This window comes from Zootoca vivipara, chromosome 7 (genome assembly GCF_965207765.1).
Source record: "Zootoca vivipara chromosome 7, rZooViv2.hap1.1, whole genome shotgun sequence".
NCBI classification, from domain to species: Eukaryota; Metazoa; Chordata; class Lepidosauria; order Squamata; family Lacertidae; genus Zootoca; species Zootoca vivipara.
In genome coordinates, this window is record NC_142590.1 from 77097487 (window position 1) to 77123495 (window position 26009).

Consider the following 26009-nt stretch of genomic DNA (forward strand, 5'->3'; position numbering starts at 1 on the left):
CACCTCTGGCCCCTCAGTTGTTGGGAATGTCCTGCCTTCTTTTATTGTTAAAACGACGGCAAAAACGCTGGGCGAGCTCGTCGTGAAGCCCAGACTACAGTCCGGCCAGAAAGGATGCTGCGTCCTTGGAGTCCAGTATCTTCTTCTATGCCTTCTTTCGGCGTGGACTATATCCATTGGTCATAATTCTTCCATGTAGAACGAGCCTTTATTTCTGGGCCACAAGCGGTTGTTGCGTTCTACAGTATTGATGGCCTCGGAAAATCAGATGAAGCAATACTGAATGCTGTCGTGTACAAAGCACTGTAAACATGAGGTTGCTTCATCTACTAAACAAGCCTCTCCTATGAGGTAGAGGGATATCGCCATTCCCCCTCAGATACAAGTGAGGGAAATGAAGCACCTTCACTGTGTGTTTCCACAACTGAATGGAGACCACAGAAGTCAGGGTGAGAAGCTGGTTGGAATAGCACCTCAGATTTCTTAGCTTCCCACCCTAATGCCTTTTGAGAGAGTTGTGTTCCTTCAGTTTTTTGTTTTTTAAAAAAATTAACCATAAAAGTGTGTGTAACAACAGAGGGAGAGGGAGGGAAAGATGCTGCAGGACAGCCTTCCATCAACTAGAAGCCCTTCAGATGTTTTGGACTACAACTCCCATCAGCCCCTGTGCCGGCAGGGGATGATGGGAGTTGTAGTCCAAAACATCTGAGGGGCCTCGGGTTGGCTGTAGGGTTCCCTTCTGTAGGGAATTAGATGAGTACTGGCTGTGTCTGCACCTGCAGCTGGATCAGGAAGAACTTTTCAAAGGAGAATTGTGGTGCAGAGGAGAATCTAACAGTGACGCCACTGTAGACATGAACATGACTGTACGAGCCGGTTGCACCTGCCTGCCGTTCTGATGGCATGGGTTGGCCGGACGGATGTTCAACTGGTCCACATGGCCTTGCACACCTCTGATGATCTGATCCTCTGCATTTGAGCTATAGCTGACGCAGCTCGATTGGATTATTGTTTTACAGTCTAATTATGCGAGCGGTTAGTTGTACCTGCCTCCAATAGCAACCGCTTGGATTGACCTGAATGTTAGCTGTGCAAGTGAACCGTAGCATGCTGCAGACTGCACAGGTGTGGAACCCAAACTCAAATTTATGCCTCACACCAACCAATACAGGCAACTCCCCACTTGTGCAGGGGTTATTTTCCGGGCCCCCGTGTGCATAAGTGAAATGTGTGTCGTGGGGAGACCCCCGGAGAGTCCTTGCGGCTTGTGAGGAGACCCTCCCGAGAGCTCAAAGAAGATGTCCTCTTCAGGCTCCGGGGAGGGTCTCCACAGGAGCCAGAGGGACAGCTGGGCTTTGTTGAGGCTGCTCAGCCTCCCCACCAAACAGCTGATGTGTGAGGTCAGCTGGATAGCTGCATGTCAGCTGAGCAGCCTCAACAAAAGCCCCATTGTTCCTCTGCCTAACACTAAGAGATGCTGTGTGCATGTGCAGTTGTGCGCAATGACATCTTGCTCAAGTGGGGAGTTGCCTGTAGTGGCACTGTGACGTCTCAAATGCCAAATGGAACCTATGAAGAGGCAGGGGTGTGTTTTTTTTTGGCTCTGCATTATTGATCTTCCAAAACAAAAAAAAGGTGCAAAATTGTTGGCACAAAATTGCAGCTGCTTAAAGAAACAAAAGAGGGGAATTCTGAGAGGGATGAGGAATGCTGGTGTAAGATTTGCAGTTTCCCCTAGCCTGCAAAGCACACTTTGGAAACAACTATACATGTGGACAAAAGGTGGATTTTGAAATGGCAACCAAACATTCCTGATTGGTCTAGGCAGAAAGGGGGCTCCCCCTGCCTTCGAACCCTTGCTCACATAAGATCTCTGACAATATTTGAAGGCAGAACATCCCCAGCCACATTCCTAGTCCCCATCCCGGTCTTCTTCCTCGTCACGAGCACCATGACCTGCACGGTTCTCTTCAGACTTGGCCGGCAAGTCGTTCCGTCTGCCAGGATTGCCAGCGGCTTGGCCTTGGCGGTTGTGTCCGACTTCGGAGTGAGCCTGTAGCACCGGGGATAGTTACTGAAACATTCAAAAGTGTCCGCGCAGTTCCTGCAGGATCCACGGTGGTCGGTAAAAGCGGTGGAGAACTTCATGGAAGCCCGGCCATCTCGGGTGTTGAAGGCCTGGAGGGTGATAACCCTCGGCCGGCTGCAGCAGAAGACAGCACAGACAGCTTGCAATAGGGACAGGTCCTTGGAAAGGAACTTCTGGAAGTTGGGCTTGAAGAACAGATAAACCAGAGGGTTGTAGGTTGCCGAAGACTTGGCAAACACAGAAGAGAGGGCAAAGGCCAGGACGGGCACCTGGCTGGCGTCGCCAAACGCTGACCACATGGCAACAATAGCGTAGGGGGTCCAAGCGGCAAGAAATCCAATGCACACAGAAACACTAAGCTGGAAGAGAGAGAAGACAACCAATTTAAAAATGGTAGAACAGCCTGCAGGCACTTTTCCCCATGCCAAGACTCAATGGCTCATCCACTGATGAATTTGAGTCCGGTATGCTCATACACCATTTGCAGCACATGTATTAATCTGGCTCTGCATGTGGAGCGCCATGGCATATTGGTAAGGAGTTACCATAAGATCTGCAGATATTGCGATGAATCAGTACAAATCTCTGCAGCGCACAACACACACACAGAGAGAAATGCACTCCAAGCTTGTATTAGACACAAAACCATTTAAAACAAAAATGTGTATTTCACCCAGCTCCGCAAAATATAGAGCAAGCAGCCCACCAAGGAACACATTGGAGGGCAAATAATGTCCAGACAGACAGAAGCTTATCTTTCTGCAGATTGGACAAATTTAAATTTAAGCAGAGAGGAGGGAGTGCAAACTCCTGCTTAGATGAGGACATAATGTGGATGCAACAACAACAAACCTTGAGGCACAAGCAGCTTCGAATCCATATTAAACTCCTGTGTGGATGAGCGCTTAGTTTGATAGGAATTGGATTTTCCCAGCTTCCACGAAGAATTCATGGAACTGTGGTTTGATGAGAGTGCTGAGAGTTCTCTGTTAAACGTTCACAACTGCACACCCACATCCACACCCCATTTCCCCCGGGGAAAGGATGCAGATTAATCCAGTTTCTAGGTAGGTAATACGCCCAAGGAGGTGCTGGTACAAGATTAATCTGCTGCAGTCCAAACCAATGGAAGTGAGGGAGATACAAAGAGGTTGTAGATAATACAAGGGTGTGAAACATGTATTGAAAAAAAGATAAGGATAAACAAATTAAGAAGTAAGAAATAGATTGAGTTTATAAAGATAAGATATTAAAGACATAGCAATAAGGTAATATTGAAGTAACAATTAGAGTTTATATAAGATTTAGAATTTACTAATTATGAAATGCAAAGAACCGTATTAGGAGGTGGAAAGAGGAAGTCATTAGATTAGAAACAAGGGTCATAAGCTAGAATTTTTGTTTTTCTTGCATTTTTGTATTTTTTGTATTTTGTATTTTTTGTATTTTGTTTTCTATGTGTTTTGTATTTCTTTTATGTGGTTTGTATTTTTGTATGTTTTTGTTGTTTGGAAAAATCTTTATTAAATATATTTTTTTAAAAAATAATCTGCTGCAGTCCATATCATAGAAGGGAATTATGCAACTATCAGCACGATGAAGGAGGGGAGTCGTAGTTCCTCCTTTTTAAAGTGTCGCCTCCATCCAGTGTGGGCAACCCATGAACATGGTCTTTCCAGAGGAAAGGACATAATTTTGAAAACCAACTCCTTGAACCCAGCAACCCAGTGAGTCCAATAGGAACATAGGAAGTTACCTTTTACTGAGTCAGGCCATTGATCCACGGAGCTCAGTATTGTCTACACCAGGTATCCCCAAACTTTGACCCTCCAGATGCTTTGGACTACAGTTCCCATCATCCCTGACCACTGGTCCTGTTAGCTAGGGATCATGGGAGTTGTAGGCCAAAACATCTGGAGGGCCGCAGTTTGGGGGTGCCTGGTCTACACTGACCGGCAGGGTCTCTCCAGGGTTTTAGGCAGGGGACATTCCCAGTCCTGCCTGGAGAAGCCAGGGATTGAACATCTGCATGCATAGCAGATGCTCCAACTCTGAGCTACGACCCTTCCTCATGTATGATGAACTAGTTTGCTTTTTAATTATCTCACCTTAGAAGCAGGATACCATCAAATAGCACCAGCTGCCTGCAAAAAAAAAAAAAAGCAAGCCAGCAAACCGACCTCTCTCACCTCTGATGAGAAGCTATACATTGCCGCTGCAAATAATAATCTGTGCATGTGTATATTAATTGCATTAGTCTGTAATTAATGAGTTAATTAACTGAACCTGTGAATTGGTTAGTGCACTCAGCTGGATTATAAACAAGCCCTGGAGCTCCTCTTCTTTTTCAGATAAGCAGCCCTTAATCTACCGATGACAAAAACGCTTGCAAATCAGGAGGGTAAGGTGTATGCACAGTTAAATTAAGTTGTCAAGTCGTGACAGACAGCCGTGCAACATGAGTGAGCAAATCATCCTGGTGTGATAGAAGAGCTTGGTTATATTTTACTTTTGCTCACTCCAGAGCATGTATCACTTCCCTGCTCCCCCCCCCGCCCCCGCCACCATATGGCATACAGGAAATATGTGTGGGTGAAACTCTTTTTTCTTTTCTTTTTTGAAAAAACCAACAACTTTGTGCTGGAGATTCGTTATACTTTGTCCCCAAGGGGTTCTGAAAGAACAAACTGTCGGCACAAGTAAGGACCAATGGCTGCATTTCTACTTGTGGTGAGGATGCCATGGAAATCAGATGCACTGTTTAGAACAGGCCCCCTTCAAACTTTGGCCCTCCAGATGTTTTGTACTACAATTCCCATCATCCCTGACCACTGGTCCTGTTAGCTAGGGATCATGGGAGTTGTAGGCCAAAACATCTGGAGGGCCGCAGTTTGGGGATGCCTGGTTTAGAACCAAGCAAATGGCTGCCATCGAACATTACCCCACTCATGTGCCCATGTGGAAATTTATGCACTCTAGGTCACGGATGGTGACCCTGGAGCACCTCCAGTTGTTGGACTTCAATTCCCATCAGCCCCAACCAGCTCAGCCCATGGTCAGGGATGACCTGTAGTTCAACAAGATCTGGAAAGCCACAGGGTAGACTCCAACTAAACTAAAAGCTACAATTCTTGATTGTTAAACCACTCTGGGGATTGCATTTCTCTGCAGAGAACAGGGTTCTCCTAGCAACTCTCAGCACCCTCAACAAACTGTAGCTCCCAGAATTCCTTGGGAGAAGCCGGTGTTTTAAAATGTTTGGTGTGAATGTAGCCTGAGCCAGCACAAACAGCATAACCCACAAGTGTCACGCAAAAAAAGGGGACATTCCGTTTTCTCACACGAGAACACAACAGCCATTTTGGGTGCCAAAATCTTGTGCAGTTTCACCTGGGGGGAAAAGCGTTTTTTTCGGAGCCACAACCTCACGGAGCTCCCCAAAATGTGCATTTTTGTGAGCATGGCCCTGAAAAAGCACATCTTTTCAGCTCTGTGATCTTGCGCAGGTCACATGACTCGTGCAGGAACTCAGACAGGAAGGTGTGCATCCTGGTTTTGGCACTCAAGTTGTTGGTGGGTATGAAACAGGCACTAACTGCCATTTCGGCATAGTCCATCAGCCTGGCAAAACTGACTGGACAACTCAGGAAGCAAGAGGACAAGAACTTTATAAAAGAATGGGGAAAATTTGTAAGTTATTTAGGAGACCACTGTAAGCAGATGGAAACATTGGCAGGATTTTGATTCCACCTGTAGTGTAACAAATACCATGGACAATATGGATTGATATATGGAAGAATAGGCAGTTGTAAATGTTCAAAATGGGACCCCATGGAGGGGGTGGGGGGGAAGCTGTGGGATTCGCAATACAGTCGTACCTCGGGTTACGAACCGCTCGGGTTGCGAACAGTTCGGGTTACGAACTCCGCAAACCCGGAAGTGTTTTCGCCCCGCGCGCGTTCCACACATGCGCAGAAGCGGCGTGCGCGCTTTGTGCATGCGCAAAAATGGCGCTCGGTTTGCGACCTTTTCGGGTTACGAACTGCGACCCGGAACAGATCGAGTTCGTCACCTGAGGTACGACTGTAATTTCCGTATATGAATTTTTATAACTTTGTATTTGTAAAATCAAAGAAAAATAATTTCAAAGAAAAGAGAAAAAGAAACAGGCAGTGATTGGAAGGAGAAAGCAGTTTCTCATGCCCTGTGGATTTTCAACGTGGTATTTACTGAGAGCATTCAGAGGCACCGCAGGAGATGCTGGCTGGCGTCACATTGGCGACCCCAATTGGCACGAGGGAGTTGTAAGACTTCAGGGGAAAAGCTTAAGGTTACCCTTACACATGGCGGTGGTTATGACAAAAAGGCACCCACCTATGCCTCTGTTCCCAATCTAGTTCTCTTACCTTAACGATCAGAGTGTGGACGCTGTTGGCTTTGGTCCGCGAGGACATATGCTGCCTGACGGCTCTCCGGGACACTTTCACAGTCCAAAGGATGAGGGAGTAAGAGATGAGGATCAGGAGGCAAGGGATGATGTAGCAGAAGACAAAGAGGGCCCCGATGTAGAACTTGGTTTCTCTGGTGGACACTTTCCACTTGATGCAGCAAGCCGTCCCATAGGGCTCTGGCCCATAGCTGCCCATGTTGGCCAGAGGGGCCACTGCAAAGATGAGGGCGTAGACCCAGACGCAAGATAGCAGTGCCCCAGCACATGCGGGAGAGAACTTATTGCCTATAAGGACAAACGAGAGGGACGGAAAGTGAGAGCCCGTCTGCTTGGAACTTTCCCCGAGAGGAGGGTTTCTTTCTTTCAAAAATGATCCTGCTGAGATAAAATGGGGCCGCTCATCTGCACTAAACAGCTGAAGCAGCACCATACCACTTCAAACAGCCAGGGCTTCCCCCCAATAACCCTGGGACTTGTAGTCTGCTGAGGGAACAGAGAGTTGCTAAGAAACCCCTGCTCCCCTCTCAGAGTGACAGTTCCGGGAGCCGATTGGTGGTTAAGCCATTCTGTGAACTGTCACTCTGAGAGGTGACTGAGAGCCTGCTAACAACGTTTGTTAAGCACTCTTAACAAACTACAGTTCCCAAGGATCTGTGGGACGACTGCTTAAAGTGGCACGGCACGGCTTTAAATGTTTAGTACAGATGAGTGCAAATGGAACAAGCCATCTAAAATATGGATTGAAACCCGGCTGTCATTAAGCCTCTTGTGCCAGAACTGGTTTACTGGGTGGCAACTAAAAGCCCTTGCCTTCCAACAGCTGCCTAAGTCTCCTCCTCTCCAGGGTTTCCCCCAAGCAATCTGAAACTGTGCCTGCATACCTGCCTGTGCTCCTCCCGCTTCATGCCTCTCCTGGTTCTGGGAGACCAGAGGGGAGGGGAGCTTGTCGCAGCAGGAGAGGAACACCCTGGCTTCTTCACCAGCCTGACTCTGCCTCTTGGCCTCCCTCCTCTCCTGATTCTGGACTTCCCTCTGCCACAGAATCTCCCTGCTCACTAAGCCCTGTTACCTCTTCAGCTTCCTACTTTGCCTCCTCCCAGTCTTCTCCCTCTTCATCCTCTGACCACTCATTGTCATCCTTCTACCAACCCCCTGGCTCTGAGCCTTCTTCCTTTGGCAGTTCTCCAACTGGTTCCTTCCACCATTCCTCTGCATCCAACCAATCCATGACACATCTGGAGGGCAACAGGTGCCCCACATCTACACTGACCAGCAGTGGCTGTCATCTGGATTCTTTTCCAGTCCTACCTGGAGGACCCATGGATTGAACCTGGGATTTTTGGCAGGCAAAGCATATCCTCAAATACTCTGCTATGGCTCTTCCTGCAATTGTTGGAAGTTTAGCTATCCTTGATCTTGGGGGGACGTGGGAGAGATTCAGAGAAAACAAAGTAGGTATATGAATCATGCCCTATAGAAGTTTGATTTTGTTGAGAGAATGTCACAAAAGAAGGCCACTGGTTTCATTATCTAGAACAAAGGAGAAAGAAGACCTTGAAGGTGCTCAGCCAACGATAGATTAAGGTCCAGCGCTTTTATTTCCCTGGCTAACAATAGGGTAACTTTTAAAGAGCAACTTCGTGTATTACACATAAGTGGTTGAGACCTGTGAGCTTCAGAAGTCATCTGAAGGTTCTTGCAAATTGCTGCAGATAGTAAGGGCAAATCAATCAAATTTGACTTCCTCCAAGGTGTTCATTGTTGGACCATAAAATAGTACCTGTGGTTATAACATGGGAGGAAGCCATTGCAATGCGGGAGGGCAGTAACCCTACACATAAGGCTGTACATGCACAGGCTCAGTCCTGGCAGAGGTTCAGGTCAGCCTGCAGAACAGCAGTGGCTAAACTTTCTTGACCCAAGGCCACCCTTGGCCAATACTCCATGGGCTGCATGACTCTGATGGGTGTGGCCAAGATTGAGTGTGGCCACTCCCATGCTTATTTATTATTTTCCGTTGGATTTATTTGCCGCACCTTCTTCCAAGAAACTCAGGATGGCAAACACATCAGTAATAATACAATTAAAATTTCAAACAACAACAACAACAACAACAACAACAACAACTTGTGGGGGCGAAACAGTTTAAAACTTGTACTGTATTCCATTACAGTCCCAGAAGAATATAACATGGAACATAACTGTTAGGGGAAAGTTGTGAAAATGGAATAAATAAACTGTTGAACAGATGGGAAGGAGGTGGTAAAATTCCTTGAGGTGGGGGAAAGAATGGAATGGAGTTCCATTTTTAAATGCTTCCTCTCTCTGTGTGTGTATTGCTTGCTTGCAAGTAGAACAATAGTATAGTAAGCAGGAGTTTAAGAGAAAAATTTTTCCCCAACTGTCGGATCTGCTTTTTTTTTTTTAAACTTGCAGGCTGTCTTTTTTGTGGGGTGAGGTGGCTTTAAAATGGCACCCTCGCCTTTAGTCTGACCCTCGGTAGAGCATGAAACTCTTAATCTCAGCATTGTGGGTTCGAGCCCCTCGCTGGGCAAAAGAGTCCTGCATTGCAGAGGGTTGCACTAGACGACTCTCATGGGCTCTTCCAACTCTATGATTCTAGGATGCTACAGGTTCTACCATCTCAGGGCCTCTATCAGCTCCTGCTGAATCTACAGACCAGGTCTCGTCTCAGGCCAAGTATTAAGGACAAGCCTTGCCAACCTGGTGTCCACCAGATATATTGGACTACCATTTCCACCGTAACCGTAGTGAAGTGGTGTCCCAAACATCTGGAATGTACCAGGTTGGCAAAAGTTAGCCTAGAGCAGGGGTAGGCAACCGAAGGCCCGTGGGCTAGATGTGGCCCAATCGCCTTCTCAATCTGGCCCATGGACAGTTTGGGAATTAGCGTGTTTTTACATGAGTAGAATGTGTCCTTTTATTTAAAATGCATCTCTGGGTTATTTGTGGGGCATAGGAATTTGTTCATTCCCCCCCCCCCCAAAAAAAATATAGTCCGGCCCCCCATATGGTCTGAGGGACGGTGGACCAGCCCACAGCTGAAAAAGGTTGCGGACCCCCGGCCTAGAGAATATAATAAGGGGTTGTTGTTTTTGGAACCATAGGAATCATACCAAGCCCTTGGCTACCAATTGCCTGTTCTTAGGGCAAACTCACATTTAGATCTCTCCCCACCCCTCAAAAAAATACTGTTTGAGATTAGGCTGCTTGCCTCCCAGAAGTCGCTGGTGTCATGGGCCCAACTTCTTGGTAGCACCCACCCACTCCCTTATTGGGAGTGACTATGGCTATTATATGACTATTCTTAGTTATCAAGGATTTTTTTTGGGGGGGGGGTGTTAGCAGCCCTGTCCTCTTGGGAGTTGTTTCCACCTTCCCATTCTCAGTTAGGGCCATTATTTGAAATAACTATTATTTTCCGTTTTTGTTTCTCGGAGAATTGATCTCGGGGAAACAATAACGAACGTTCCGCTGAGGGAGAAAGATTTACATTTGAGGCCCTGCGATTTATGTTGGCTCTGAATGACCTTTTCCAAAGAACTGCTGGGAGAAAATAGAGGGGGGGGGAGCACCACTATTTGCATTTGTGCCCTCCCCCCCTTTTTTTTGCAGAAAAGCCGCAGCAAACAGCCTGACAAATAGCCCTTTGAGCACGAAACTGCATATTTACACGCACATGCAGAGCTGCACTGGCAAATATTTTCAGAAGCCCTTTCAACACATTACCTTTAATGTCAGGTCTGATAGAAAGCTTCAGATGTGAGGGCTGTATTATCCTCTCAGTATGCAAGAGTAACTCCCATTTGCTTCGAGATGAGCGATCATACAGACACATCAGCGCCTGCCTCACAAAGCAATGCAGGCCATATTGATGCTGCCCTTGTTAACAAGGAAACATCTGCCCTTCCTTCAGACATGCTTTTATCTGTGCCGTAATCAGACGCAGTAAATGGACTACTTGGAGTCAAGTTGCTGTGTGTGGACAGATCAGCAGCCCATTGATCAAATTCGCATTTGCTTCCCTTTGACACCAGAGCAGAAGCAGCAGTAGCACCTCTAGGGTATGTAGATGCTGGAAAAGAGAGCTTTTCCTGGTCACTCCACAATCTAGACATATCTGTGCTGCTGTCTGTCTGTCTGTCTGTCTGTCTGTCTGTCTGTCTGTCTGTCTGTCTATCTATCATCTGGCATGCAGGCCACTTAGTCACTTTCTTTCCCATTATGGTGAGTTGTATTTTCTTCCAATTTAAATTAAAGTAATTGTTTCCAAATTTGCACCTATCATCTATCTATCTATCTATCTATCTACCGGTATCTATCTATCTATCTATCTATCTATCTATCTATCTATCTATCTATCTATCTATCTATCTATCATCTATCACCTACCTACCTACCTACCACTTACTCATCCCATGTCTGGAGCAGAAAGCAACCCCACAAATGCGATCGGTACTTGCTGCTGCCTTCAGTCCACAAATGTTATGCAATTGATTATGTTATCCCCCTGCTTCATTTGCATTGCGTTTCCTTTGCATTGGAATGAACGAGGTGGAATAGCACAACGACAACATAATAGCATATTTTACGCCACAAATTATGTGAAAAATATGCAGGTCACGCCATTTTGCCAACCAGCGAGCCGAATGACATTGCTTTTGATGGAAGATGAACTGCAGCGGAAGAGAAACGGTGCTGCAAACACAGTGTTACATGGGATGGGTGCGTGGAATGCATGGGATGACGGTGGAATGGAAAACAATGTTCTAGTACAGCCACGTGTGCATGAGCAGACACTCTCTCTCTTGAATTCAGTTCTCCACATTTCAGCAGCAACTTGTGAAACTTCATCAGCATTTCAGTGCAATATCCCCCCCCCTAAAACAGAGGACAGGCTTCAGTTAACGAGTCCTATCAGCGGAGCCCTGTATGTACAAGGAGTTCCATGTGAGCAACAGGACTCTCTATCCCCCTGTGCAGCCCCTGAAATAGGCTTGAGGGGTGTCAGGAGAAGCTCCAGAACAGCACACAGGGCAGATAAGGAGAAGGGAGATGGTTCCATCTGACAAGCCTGAATAGTTGCTCTGATCGAACGACTACCTTGGGACAAAGTTGAATCCCTCCCACACATTTCCATATGCAATTTTGAATCATATACACATTTTTGTAAGCATCGTCCCCCTAGTACACATAAAATTGATACATTATTTTCCACTAACGTATGCGTCTTTCTATACACTTTCTCCTGATATGTGCATTTGCGCACGCATTGGTTGGCTGGCATACTGCACTGCAAAATTTAGCAAATTTCTAAGGAGAGTTGTGTTTTGGTTGGTGCATTGGCTTGAAATTAGAATATATGGGTTTCTAATTAAAACGCAAACAAAACCAAATCCCCCTCCACATCCCTAATACATACACACGTAATATATACTACACACTTGTTTCATGTGTGTGTGTGTGTGTGTGCACGCGCACACACTACAATCCTCTATTGCTGGTGGACTTCAATTCCCATCATCCCTGGCCCTTGCCTGGGCTGGCTGGGGTTCACTGGAGCTGGGTTCCAACCACATCTGGAGGACCACAGCTTCCCCATCCCTGCTATATTGGTTTTAGACCAGTTTGTTATGTTTCCCCAAAGGAAAACCCAAAGGAACCTGGTAACAGTAGTTTGGAGATACAGTCACACCTCGGTTTAAGTACGCTTCGGTTTGAGTACTTTCAGCTTAAGTACTCCGCGGACCCGTCTGGAATGGATTAATCCACTTTCCATTACTTTCGATGGGAAAGTTCGCTTCAGGTTAAGTACGCTTCAGGTTAAGTACAGACTTCCGGAACCAATTGTGTACTTAAACCGAGGTACTACTGTACTTCTGCAGGCAGTGAACAGGGTAAGCACGCATTTGAAGAAAGCTGCTGTGGTAAGGAAACTCCCCTTTCCGTGCAAGGCCCCATGTAGAGGTACAGCTAGAAACTGTTAATCCAGCTCTTCCATTCTTCATGAGATGCAGCATTGAAGCTTAAACTGTAATAAATTACCTGCAGCAACTTGGTAAGGCTTCCAAACTGAGCAACGTTGAGGACTAGTAGTAAAGAGTAGAAGTTAAAGATAGCAAAGGAATGGGCTGGAAATTATACTGGAGTGAAGATGCTAGCCAAGGGACATAAAAGTGGTCCATATATTTTATATTGTTTTACTTTCAATCATTTTTACTGCTCATGTTTGGCATCTAAGTTCCATTTGTACATTTGGTAAAAACACTTTTTTTAAAAAAACAACGTGGAGAAAGATTTTGCATACTGAGATGCAAAGTGACAGAAGAGCAGCTTATTTTTTAAAAAATGTAAAATAAAATGTTTGTTTTATCAGAATTCCCCCTCCTCTGAAAGGCAGTTTGTGCTAGGCAAGCTGGATTTTTCTGTGCGCTCCCTTGCCTCCCTTGCTTAAATCCTAAACTCTCTGATCTTCTAAAGGCTTAATATATATAAAAAAACAACCTTCAGACATACGCAAGGCTAACATTTCTTTGAAACCAAGCAATTAAAGATATGCTGAGATTAGTCATTTCCTAGTGGGGAAATGCAGTAGTGCATTAGAGGAAAGATAAGATTGTGAGGCCGTGGAACTGTGTTCCACAGTCCTTGGGAAAACAGGAGCCGTAATCGCAGAGGGGAGGCAGAGCTTCTTGTTGGCTGAAGCTTAGTAGCTAAAGGTAGCCTTTATCTTTCTTCCACCTTCTCCAGTAATCTGTCCAACTAAGAAGAGACGTCCCTTGAGCTCAGTGTTGGCTGCACACAAAGCCCATGTTCCTCAATGTATTGGGTGGGGTGGGGAGGTAATCTATAAATGGCATGCCCTCCAAGTGTCCCGATTTTTCAGGGACAGTCCCGGAACTACGAAAGCCATCCCAGGTTCTGATTTGATCCCAGAAGGTCCTTATTTCCTCTGCCAGTGCCCACTGCTGAGCTCAGGAGGTTCATCCCGTTGCCTCTCCATGGCCGCCACTGCCAGCCTTGGGCAGCTTGTAATGGCTGCTGGAGAGCAGGCAAGGAGGAAGAGAGGACACCACCGCCAAGGCCCTGCCCCATGTGATGAGGGGCAGGCAGAAGGCAGGACCACCCTCAGCAGAAAGAAAGGAGGAACATTGTGGAGCGCAAAGAGTCTTGATTTATTTATTTTTAATGCTTTGTGCGTCTACGTCTAATCTTGCCCTATTCTCAAATTTATTTATTGGTATGTGTTTTTATTTCTGTAAATCTACTGAAGAATAAAATCAAGTAAGGATTTTGGGGTTTTCTCGGGACAGTGGAGGGTGCATGTGCTATGTAGTTTTGGGGACAATTGCCCCTCTTCTGATAGGAAATGCTCTGCAGTGCCGGGACAAGGACAAAAAAATGGGGGTTGAGGAGGGTCAGTTGGAGTGAGAAATGTCCATGTTTTCACCTGAGGAATGGTAGAGAGTATGAAATAGCAGTAACATGCGCCATCTTTTGTAGGGGCCTTCCTATTTCCTCTGTGAACAGAGCTGTCGGTAAAAGCATTTAGCATCTCTCATAGCATCTTGGATGTGGCTGGATTTCAACTTTTGGGGGAGAATCTGGGTTGGAAGAGGAAACAGGCCACATGTTTATAGGAGCTGGAGGAGTTGGGAGGAGAAAAGAGATGCTGCTATTGATCCCTTGCGCTGCAATAGAATGGGCCCCTTCAGACTGATGTGATGTTGCCGGCCGTGTGTGCGTGACAAAATAATAACAGTGCATTAGCGGTGGATTTATTCTGCTTTCATGGGGTGCATTCAGACATAGAGAACATTGCATTAGTTTTCCTGATTATAAGGTTACTGCTTTTCTGCAGTTTTCTAATGTTCCTTTCACACTGCAATACTGTACCTGTTGAATTACCAAACTGTGAGTTTTTGACTAAAATACAAGCATGTCGTGCTAAATTTTGTTCACACAAAGTGGGCATGAAATACCCTACAGCCTTATATATATATATATTTTACTGGTAAAACATATTTTACTGGTTTTCAGATGAAACAGAGCTAAGAAAAGGCCTGATTTATATTTACATTTTATATTTTGTTTGTTGTTAGGTGCCCGGGGCTTATATGGTGGCACACAGATGTTGCCAACAAATACAATGGCACCTTGGTTTAAGAACAGCTTAGTTTATGAACAACGTGGTTTAAGGACACTGCAAACCTGGAAGTAGGTGTTTTGGTTTGTGAACTTTGCCTTGGAATAAGAACATATTTTGCTTCCTGTCGAGTGAGTTCCATTTGTAAATTGAGTCCCCCGCTGCTATGGGAAAGCACGCCTTGGTTTAAGAACGCTTTGGTTTAAGAACGGACTTCCGGAACGGATTAAGTTCGTAAACCAAGGTACCACTGTAAATGAATAAAAAGCAAGGCGGTCTTACCCAGCCTAGTGCCCTCCAGATGTTTTGGACTACAACCCCCAACAACCCCAGACCAATAGGGCCCAATTGCAAGGGATCATGGGACATGTAGTCCAAAAAAATCTGGTGAGCTCCAGGTTGGGGAAAGCTGGGCTAAGGGCTAGAATAACCCCACACTGCCCAAAAGGAAGCTATATGGTGTTTTTAATTGCTGAGAGAGAAAATGCACTTCTTGGCTGGGTTTAGGGATGGACGGACCAGTCAGCAGTTCCCCCCCCATATAATGCATATCCATATGCTGATTTCACTAATATAGGCATTTATATGCACACTTTATGTTAGCATACACATTTCTGCACACATAGCTTGGCTGGAGAACTGCAATGGAAAATTTGGAGAAGTGCAAATTTCAAAGAACAGCTGTATCTTGGTTCTTGTACAAATAAAAAGAAAAAAACCCAAAAGGAGAGAAAGAAGATAACTATAGAAGAAGAGTTTGGATTTGATATCCCGCTTTATCACTACCCAAAGGAGTCTCAAAGCGGCTAACATTCTCCTTTCCCTTCCTCCCCCACAACAAACAATCTGCGAGGTGAGTGGGGCTGAGAGACTTCAGAGAAGTGTCACTAGCCCAAGGTCACCCGGCAGCTGCATGTGGAGGAGCGGAGATGTGAACCCTGTCCCCCAGATTGCGCGTCGACCGCTCTTAACCACTACACCACACTACAAGGCCCTTTATCATATTTATATTATGTATATCCACTGGCGGAGGAAGAGGAGTGGGGGGGAGCGCACCGCCCCCGGCATCGTGATCCCAGTGGGGTGCCATCACAGCTCCCCCCTCACCCATGCTGGGCGCCCCACCCCCAAGCGACGCCCCACACCCCTGCGGGCGGTGCGCCCGCCCCACCCCTGCGGGCGGAGCGCCCGCCCCACCCCCGCCTGCTCTCCGCCCGTCCCCCAGTGCCGGAGCATGAGGCTCCGCCACGGTGTATATCCTACCATTTATCCACACAGAGAGAAGTAGACCCTCTCATCGGCCACCTGAGAGCCTACTTCTTCTCCAAGTCTCTCACCATGGGAGACTCTTTCTACCCATTCAACCTTGAATGTGCCTCTCGGGCTGAAAAGGATTAGCCCACCCTGCTTTATGCTTTCAGATTGTGTGATTCTGTCATCAAAATGCTAATTTGTGTGAGCAATTTTTATTTGCCTCCTTCGCCATCGTGAGCATTTATGTCCTTCTCTACTGATGTACCAAAAGGTTTCTGAATTGTCTGAGTGCAGGAAGGAGACAAATAATAATGCCCCCATGACTGGCAGTGGTGAAAAATAAGTTGTCTCCCTCCACAATCATATATCTTAGGACTTAGAAGTTGGACGCAAAATAGCAGGCAGGCTGGTGATTAATCTACATATGCAAATGAAAAGGGGAAAATGGGTAGCTGCTGTATTATTTTTTTGTGCTAATTACTGCAATTTCAAACCTTTGATGAATAGGCTCCCTAATGGACAGTTCTCCTAGGAGAGATGTTGCTAAGAGATTCATGACTTTCCTAACCCTGTGAAAGAGTTGCCAGGCCCTGGTGTGGGGAGGGAGGAGTGGAGAGAGAGAGGAACAGAACAGAGACAGAGATGCTTAGCAAGAGGGAGGATATTTACGTTGTGTACCCAGCACCTACCATATGCCGGATAGCAGACTTTCATACAGCAGACGGTACTCAGGGCTGTCAGGCTGGTAAGACTGCACAGGCCAAAGAGAACTCCACAAAAGGCATAGAAAGTGCACATAGCATGGTTGAACAGCCACCTGGAAGGGAGAGATAACTAGGGGAAATAAATGATTTTCCCACAAGGCCTTGTGTCCCAGGCAACCCAGTCACAGGAAGAGATGCTTGAGCATCACTGGTCCAAGCAGGACTTTGCACAGCGGCCAATAACAATGATAAAAAAATGCATCCTAATCACAGAACCGTGTGTGCTCCATGAGATATATCCAGCCAGCCATCCTGCAACAGGAAAAGTTAAATTCCGCAACCTGTGTGAAATCCGTATTCAACATACAGTCACTTGTTCTTTTCTTGCAATTTCGAAAACACAGAATCAACAAAAGAACACCATAATTGCAACTTTGCAAGACGGACCCCACACAAATTATAGATACTGCTTCTTTTGCGTGATTTAATTTGAACCCCAGTTATCTGAGAGTAAGTCTCAAATTCAGCAGGGCCTATTTCTGAGTAGACTTGGTTAGGATTGTTGATCCTGCCAGCAATCTGTTTCTGCTGGGCAGGGAGAGCAGGAATTAGCTATGGTGGCAAGGCAGCAGAACGCCACCCCCAGTCCTCTGACACGAGCCATGTATCGGCCAGGCAGTTTTACCCACAAGGATTAGAAATTTGGTTTTCCTTCAAAATGAAAGCCAAGATGGCCAGGATGGAAATTTTCTGAAATTTGGTTGGATTTTGCACAGCACTTCCTAAGCACAACAAGCAAAAACCAACACCTCTTGTCATTAGAAAGTTTTGAAATGCAGAAAATTTCTAGGTAAAGTGGAGTTCAAGCAGTGTAGTGGGGTCAGAGCTGAACTTTCTTGAACATGGAAGATGGTTCAGATGAATCTAAATAGGTCCCTAAGGGTGGGAAGTGGGTCAAACGATGGCACCAAAACTCCAGAAGGGTCCCGTTTGGACTCTGGCTCCAGTGTATAAAGACTTTGCCTCTACACCATTGCCCTACTTCAAAATTCAGCCTTCCCAAAGTTGCTTATCAACTGCAGAGGGGGAAATATGCAGGCTTAAGAACAGAAATCCATACCGTTTTCATTTTTGTGGTTGGCAGTACTTTTGGGGTGGGAAATGCAAATGGTGGGGGGGAGAGAGAGCTAACCCCCTTTTATGCCCTACAGCACCTAACCAAATTGCCCCCCCCCAACAGCTTTTCAAGAATGAAAAAGATTCTGGGAGCTTCAAACATGGAGCTCTCATGCCAAATGTAGTTTGGCCCTGATGCTTGGAGAGGAAGGGCTGCAGTTCAATGGGTTTCCCCAGCCACTCTGGGCGGCTCCCAATCTAATATTAAAAACACAATACAGCATTAAACATTAAAAACTTCCCTAAACAGGGCTGCCTTCAGATGTCTTTTAAAAGTAGGAGAGTTGCTGATTTCCTTGACATCTGATGGGAGGGTGTTCCACAGGGCAGGCGCCGCTACTGAGAAGGCCCTCCTCCTGGTTCCCTGTAACCTCACTTCTCGCAGTGAGGAAACTGCCAGAAGGCCCTCGGCGCTGGATCTGTGCCCGGGCTGAACAATGGGGGTGGAGATGCTCCTTCAGGTATAGAGGACCGAGGCCATTTAGCGCCAACACTTTGAATTGTGCTCGGAAATGTACTGGGACAAGGCTGAGCCAAACTCAGTACCGGGCCAAACTCAGTACCGGGCCTAGCTTATGGCGTTCCTGTGTTTTTAGGAAGCCATTAGCCGCTCTGAGCTTTCGAAACGGAAGAGTGGAACCCAAGAATGCAACCACAAATGAGCAAAGCAAGCTACCTGTGTGCAAAGAAGGATGGCGTGGCCAGAGGGAAGAGGATTGCGGTCATGCCCACATCGCTGATGGCAAGGTTCACGATGAAGAATTCAGCAGGTTTCAGGACGGCTCTCTTCCGATAAGCTACCAGCAGCAGGAGAGAGTTTCCAAAGAGAGAGACTACACCTGTGGGAAAAGAAAAGAGTGAGTCGTACTAAATTCCACATTCAGTCAGTGAATGGCTGGAGAAAGAATGGGAAAAAGGTGTGTCATAGCTACACGATCCACTCGCAAATACCTACCGTAGCTGAGTTGCAATACCCAGTATGCACATGCGTTCTACATATTATTGTACATATGCTACTTATTTATTACCATTGCTTCTGCTACTAGTATTATTTAGGGCAGCTTTTTCCCAGCCACTGTGGAAGTAGGGTACTGAACTAGATCATAGAACCATTGAATTGTAGAGTTGCAAGGGGCCTTGAGAATCATCTAGTCCAGCCCTCCCTTTCAATGTAGGAACATACAGGGATCGAACCTGCAACCTTGGTGTTACCAGTGCCAAACTCTAACCAACTGAGCTACCCAAATCCTGATCAATGGCTATGCTGGCGGGGGCTGGTGAGAGTTGCAGTTCAATATCATTTGTAAGACCACTAAATGCAAATGGATTTGGTTGGATCCAGCAGCACATTTTTCACATTGTCTCCCCGTTAATGTCAGTGGTGCATAGGGGTATTTTGAGCCGGAATAATGCCCTGTGTGGTTTGAATCGCAGAACCCGACCTTCATGCTGGCAAAGCAGGAGACGCCGGTTTCAGCTGAGTTTCATCCTACAAGCTTGAGAGCGGCGATGTCCAATTCCTCCTCCTCCCCCCCTCCACGTCCGCCTCCCCCCCCCCCAAGACCTTCCTGGCAATCTTCCTCACATATAGATCTGCTTTCTACAATAATATATTGTGTGCACAAAATAAACAGGAGAAGGAACATTGTGGAGATTATGCAAAATCCAACGGAGGCTGCAGGGACAAGCTGTTCTTTTGTTTGAACATAGTTGAGACAACAGTGGTAATTAAAATTTAATGCCCTGGATTTTCCTTTTCTATTAAGTCATGCTAATTTCATTTAAAAAGAGTTTTCCTGTGTAACCACCAAAGAGATCCTGATTACTCCAAGGGCAGGCTATGGGCGATTGGAATGACTTCTTGATAGATTAGCTTGCAAATTAAATATTATGATAACAGTAACATGCTGGAGGTGTAGAATGGCCTCGATAGCCAGCTTTCCTGTGCCAAGTCCTCTGTGGCCCTAGATCAGTGGTAGCCAAAGCGGCGCCCTCCAGATATTTTGGGGCTCCCACCAGCCAGTAACCGTCAATGGTCAAGGATAATGAGAATTGGAGTCCAGCAACATCTGGAAGGAGCCATTTGAGTGTGGAGTGTAAATCACATGAAAGAATAGGAAACGTATGTCCTTGTTTCCACTCCTCTCCATGATTTCTAATGCAAAGCTTTTTTCTTTTTCTCCCTTACACTGCACATTATTAACCATATCCATTACACATATTATTTTACAGGCTGTTTTATTAGCAGTGCAGAAAGTTTGCCGAGTCAGGTTTTCCTCTGTCCCGTGACTTAACGAATCATCCTGGATGAGCTGACGAAATGGCATGGAGAAAACGTTTGTGGTTGTAAAAAGCTGTACAGTCACTGGTGAACATGGGGGGGGGAGGGTTAAAGGGAGGAAGAGAGAGTGTGCTCTTCTGTGTATGCTATAGGCGAAACATCTGGGAGTTTCTCTCCAGTGTTCTGATGTGGAATAGAGAAACATTGGATCCTTGAAACTTGCTCATTGTTCTCTACACCTTAGTGACAGCAGCTACCCAGGGTTTTAGAGAGAGGTCTGGAGGGTGGCAACACAAGAATAGGCCTTTTCTGCAGTGGCTCCCCATTTGTGGAATGCTCTCCCCAGGAAGGTTCGCTTGGTGCCTTCATTATATCTCTTTAGGCGCCAGGCAAAAACGTTCCTCTTCAACCAGGCCTTGGGCCGATTAATATTATACAGCCTTTTAAATGTGTTGGGGGGGGTTGTTTTGTTGTTTTTGTTTTAACTATTTACTTGTGCTTTTATCGTGTTTTTATGTTGCGAACCGCCCTGAGGTCTTTTGATGAAAGATCTAATAAATAAATAACAACAACAATTTTCCCAGCCTAAATGTAGAGGCTGGGGATTGAACTTGGGACTTTCTGCATGCGATACTGATGCTCTACCACTGAGCTATGGGGTAGGCGTGTCTCTTGGCCTCCAGTGATGAGCCCTAATCAGATGTTCAAGAGGTCACATGGGGCTGCAGGGCTGTGCATCTAGCCCTACTCCCTGATAGCACCCGATTCCTCACAGCTTCCCCACCCTTGCCCTGAAGCACATGAGCTTCCACAGTGCGGACCCATGTTAAAAACATCTGCACGGTCGCCTTACCTGCCATGTGACCACTTGTCTGCTTTGATCAGTGGAATTGGTGCTACTGCAGGTGCCACACAAAACCCTTACAAGCCAGATTTGTAAGAAGAACTCGATCGCTTAGTGTTGCAGCGCCTACACTTCGGAACTCCCTGCCTATTGAGGCCAATCCGGCACCTTTACTGTACTCTTTTTGGCATCTGCTAAAAACATTTTTGCTTAGACAAGCCTACCCAGGTGCTTGGAAAACTCTGGGAATTGTAATCTGTTTTAGCATTTGTATGTTTTAAAGTAGGGTTGTGAATTTTTCTCAGTTTTACTGTTTTATCTTTTGTAAACCGCTTTGAGGGTTTTTTTGGGGGGGGGGGTTGCAACCAAACAGCATATAAATTTATTACTGTACATAAATAAAAGCGAAACATGTCCAAAGGATTGCCATTCTTAATCAGCACTGAAACTCACCGAGTGCAAAATCAAGATTATGTGAAGGGACAATTCTGAGCAGGTTGGCCTGTCTTCACCAACATGCTTGCTGCACAATTAATGAGATAGTGTTTATCTGCCCCCCCCCAACCCAACCCCACAAGCCAGGAGTAAATTGGCATCACCATCAAAAATCAATCAATCAATCAATCCTGCACCATCAAGCCTCTTTGCCGTGAGAGATTTTGCAGGAGAGGGTTGGCTGTAACAAAGAGCATAATATCTGGTCAGGTTCCCTGGAGGAAGCCTGCCTTTTCTTAAGCTTGACTTCAGAACAAACTGTCACCAAGAAAGCTGGCACTGCATGGACTGGCACCATGGGCGTACCCAGGATCAAAACTAGGGGGGGGCAAGGGGAGGGGCCAAGGCACGGAAGGGGAGGGGCCACAAAGTGGGCGGGAACAGCGAACTCGCGCTCCGCCGGGCTGTGCCCCTCCCTAGCAGCAGGGCTGGTGGGCGGAGGCGGAGCCCAGCCCAGCGGAGCGCGAGTTCGGCGTTCCCGCCCACCGCGCCGCGCTCCCTGGTTCCCCGCCGCGCTTGGCCTTGCCTGAGGGCGCGCCGGGGAGCTGGAGGGAGGGTGCGGCGCGGTGCGGCGGGAATGGCGAACTCGCGCTCCGCCGGGCTGTGCTCCGCCTCTGCCCACCAGCCCTGCTTCTAGAGTAGGGCAGCTGCCCTAACTTGCCGTATGGTGGGTACGCCCTTGACTGGCACTGCAAGGATATTGCCAGACCAGCTCAAAACACCAGCACAATTGCTAAGGTTTGGCTTGATGGTCAAGGACAAAGCAATAATTTAGGGCCGTGGTAGTCGCATGGTGGCCAGAGAGGGGGATCTCCAGCAAATGGCAATGGCTTCTCAAGAAACTTCCTGCATGGATACTACTATGTCTATCTTGCAGCCACAGACTTATTCCAACTTGGCATCAACAGTGTAATGCAAAACTGATGCTGAGTTATTCCTGGCAAATGAGTGCTAGTTATTTAGAGCACTTCTGTGTGACACTTTTGAAAAGTGTTTTAAAAGTGCATTGGATGCAGTTCTGGGATCCTCTGACACAAAGGATCAGAGGTGTTGGTGGAGTGCTGATTTCCACCATTGCCAACAAGCCCTTGGAGGTCCACAGCAAAGAAGTCAATTGCTCCAGTGAGTCATGCTATGACCTCCAGTTGCAGTACTAATATGTGGACCATGGCCATGTTTTTGACATACAATCCCACATTTTCTTCTTCTTTAATTAGAAATGCATGGGATTAATGTGCAGAAAGTGGAATTAAGTAATTAGGCTTCTGGAGAACCCCTGCTTTTGTTTTTAAAAGAGGTAGTGGAATAGAATTCCTAGTAGTTACAGATAGAACAAATATAGTTCTTTACTCCTCCCAGAACAGATGATACATAATGGGGATTGCCTTTTCTTAGGCATGGCACATTAGACAAAATAAAAGAAGTTATGCAGATTTATCCGATTGCAGGTTGCAGAATTTAGCTCTGCTAGCTGCAGAATTTGGAGTTGGAGTTTTCTTTTACAGTGGTGCCTCACTAGACGAATTTAATTCATCCCACGAGTCGCTTCGTATAGCGAAAAATTCGTTTTGCGAAGCGGCTCCCATAGGAACACATTGAAGTGTGGTTTCCCATAGGGTGCCTCGCAAGACGGGAGGGGGGGGGATATCATCTTGCGAGGCACCCTATGGGATGAAAAAAATTCGTCTTGCGAAGCGCGCCATAGGAAACTTCGTCTTGCAAGCCTTGCAAGTTTTTCGTCTTGTGAGGCATTCGTCTAGCGAGGTACCACTGTACTTGAAAGATGAGAAATACACTTAGCCCTTATCAGAGGGCATGGGAGCCAACTCCTTTGCCCCCCCTAAAATATTTGAAGGAGCTCCCCCCCCCGGTTGATGGGCATTGTCATTCAAATGTTGTGCATGCACCACCATGTTATGTGATCAATTATGTGGGGCAGGGCTTACCTGCCCCCCCCCATATTTTATTCAAGTTGGCACCCCTGTCAGAGGCTGAGTGTGTACGAGGAAATTTTCTTCCAGGATGTTCTATATGAAGATATGTTAGCATTCATGAATATCGGTACCCTTAAGTATTCTTGGGACTCCTGCAATGCAATGTTTTCCACACCCCATTTTGCAGTCTCCTGGTTTAGGAATAAAAACTGAGAACGTGAGAGCATGGGACGGATTTGACTGCATCTCCGAGCCCAGAGCACTTGCCTGATAAGACACCCAGGTTGATCCCTTCATTTTCCAAGTTATTTTTGCCAAGGGACCATCAATCCCCTTTCACTCTGACAGCAGTGATCCCTTTTTCAGTGCATCATTAAGCATCTCCAGGAAGCAGACAGGTCTGACACTGATTAATTTCCCCTGCTGCCTTTGGAAGCCTGAAACAGACAAGTCCCCGGCAAGGCAGATGGCTGGGATCGTGTGTATCGAGTTTCTGTTCTCGTGCCGCGCTGTTAGCCCAGAGCTGAGAGCGGCTGAAGTAGATTTACCACGCTTTTGGAATTGTGACCAGGAAGGATCACAGTCTCTGAAAGCTGGGTGAGGGTGTATCACACACGCTAAAAAGGGAACGCATCATCAGAAAGGGTGCAAAAGGGGGCACAGATTTGCATCAAATGTGAATGTTGCCATTTATATGCATGGATGCAAATTTAGAAATAATTACTATAATTTAAATAGAAATAGAATACATTTCACCATAGTGGGGGGAACGGCAACCCGGTGTCTTGTGTTTCTGCTCAGTCTGATTTCCAGGTGCGAACAACTTCAAGACCCCGTTCTCCCTTCTTGTGGTTATTTACCCTATACCAGGCATCCCCAAACTGCGGCCCTCCAGATGTTTTGGCTTACAACTCCCATGATCCCTAACTAACAGGACCAGTGGTCAGGGATGATGGGAATTGTAGTCCCAAAACATCTGGAGGGCCGAAGTTTGGGGATGCCTGCCCTATACCGTACCTGGCACCTGGCAAAGCATCCTTCTAACAGCTCCATGTTGTTTCATCGTCATCGTCATCATTTATTAATTTATACCCCACCCATCTGGCTGAGTTTCCCCAGCCACTCTAGGCAGCTCCCAACAGAATATTAAAAACACAATAAAACATCAAACGTTAAACGTTAAACAGGACTGCCTTCAGATGTCTTCTAAATTATTTTCTGCATGCAGGGAAATGAGCCAGAAGAGCAGACTTAGTACCGCAGACAATATTAGCTTGAAATTTAAGGAACACCCAATGGGGCTCCAGTCAAGGAGGTGGGGCTGCATCTCAAGCCCTGGGATAAGAGAGGCGGTCAATGATTGCATAGACCCAATAAATTTAAAGCACATTCCCCACCCCCCAAAGAATCCTAGGAATTGTAGTTTTTTTTAAGGGTGCTGGGAATTGTAGCTCAGTGAGGAGTGAACTACAGTTTCCAGAATTTCTTGTGGGTGGTGGTGGAATGTGCTTGAAATGTATGGTGTGTGTGGAGCCTTAGTTTTTAATTCCTTCCGTTTGGGCCAAACTACCATAGATCATACCTAACAAGTTGCTGTCAGAGAAATAAGGGACTGGGCGGAAATAGCAGACCGGAAGTAGCGCTGCTGCCATTTTGGAACTGGGCGGAGCATGCTCAGAAGTGACTTTCGATGCTGCTTTGCCCAGTTCCAAAATGGCCACCACGCCAGAAGTCGCACTGCAGCCATTTTGGAACTGGGCAAAGCAGCATCAAAAGTCGCTTCTGAGCATGCTCCGCCCAGTTCCAAAATGGCCGCCGCACCAGAATAAACCGGGGGGGGGGGAAACAAAAAAAATCCCTTTTTTCAGCTAGGAACAGCTGGAAAAACGGGGATTTCCCGGAGAAAATGGGAGACTTGGCAGCTATGCCATAGATGTGCTGAAGGAAATCTGTGAACAGGATCTCTTGTGCATTTTTAAAAGTATTAACAGCAGCAGCAGCAGCAGAATTCAGATCTGGAACAGCTGGACCCCTGTAATGTGAGGTGCAACTTACCGGTAATAGCGCTCCTCTGGGTGGCCTCTGTGATCAAGCTGGGAAATAAGGACTCAGGCGGTCCCTTAAAGTATCCTGGCCCCAAGTTGTTCAGCGATTTGTATATTAAGACAAGGGCCTTGGTACAATTCCTATAATTTCAGGGGGGGGCTGATGGGGAGTCAGAGTCCAGCAACAGGGACCCAGCTTCCCCATCCTTGCTTTGAATGAAAAATAATACCTATATCCAGTGCCAGGATTGTAATTCCCAAAAGGTTTCCAGTTTTGGATTCCTGCCTCAGGTAGCATTTCCCTGACACATGAAGCTGTAGTGGAATCTCATGACTAGAGCCAAACAGCAAAGCACTTCCAAGCAATAGAATAACGCTGGTTCAAGCAAACTCCAAGGTCCCCGCAACATCCCCGTGCTAGATCTGCTGCTAGCTTGCAGGTTTCCGCATAAAGCTATGTCTCCCCCCATCCCTACTCTTACCAAAGAGAGTGTAGAGGGTTCCAAAAACCAGGTCTTCTCCTTCAGATAAGGTTGACAGGAATGCTGAGGAACTGGAGGCATTTTCCAT

The 26009-nt window shown here is 46.5% G+C and overlaps 1 protein-coding gene across 1 annotated transcript; it reads right to left on the reverse strand.

The window, feature by feature from the left end:
- Positions 1 to 1669: 1669 nt before the first annotated feature.
- Positions 1670 to 26009, reverse strand: LOC118089518 (opsin-5-like). Its single transcript, XM_035124286.2, has 5 exons — positions 25922 to 26009; positions 18517 to 18679; positions 16650 to 16777; positions 6496 to 6824; positions 1670 to 2448 (listed from the first exon to the last, which is right to left on the reverse strand). The coding sequence occupies exons 1-5, from the start codon at positions 26007 to 26009 to the stop codon at positions 1861 to 1863; spliced, it is 1296 nt and encodes a 431-aa protein (XP_034980177.1). The 3' UTR covers positions 1670 to 1860.

Excerpts from the sequence above, each read along its gene's own strand:
- LOC118089518 (XM_035124286.2), bottom strand. The coding sequence starts at position 26,009 with ATGGAAAATGCCTCCAGTTCCTCAGCATTCCTGTCAACCTTATCTGAA. Across the intron at positions 18,680-25,921 it reads AACCCTCTACACTCTCTTTG|GTGTAGTCTCTCTCTTTGGA; the intron begins GTAAGAGTAGGG and ends CTTTTCCCACAG. Across the intron at positions 16,778-18,516 it reads CCATCCTTCTTTGCACACAG|GTGGCTGTTCAACCATGCTA; the intron begins GTAGCTTGCTTT and ends TCTCCCTTCCAG.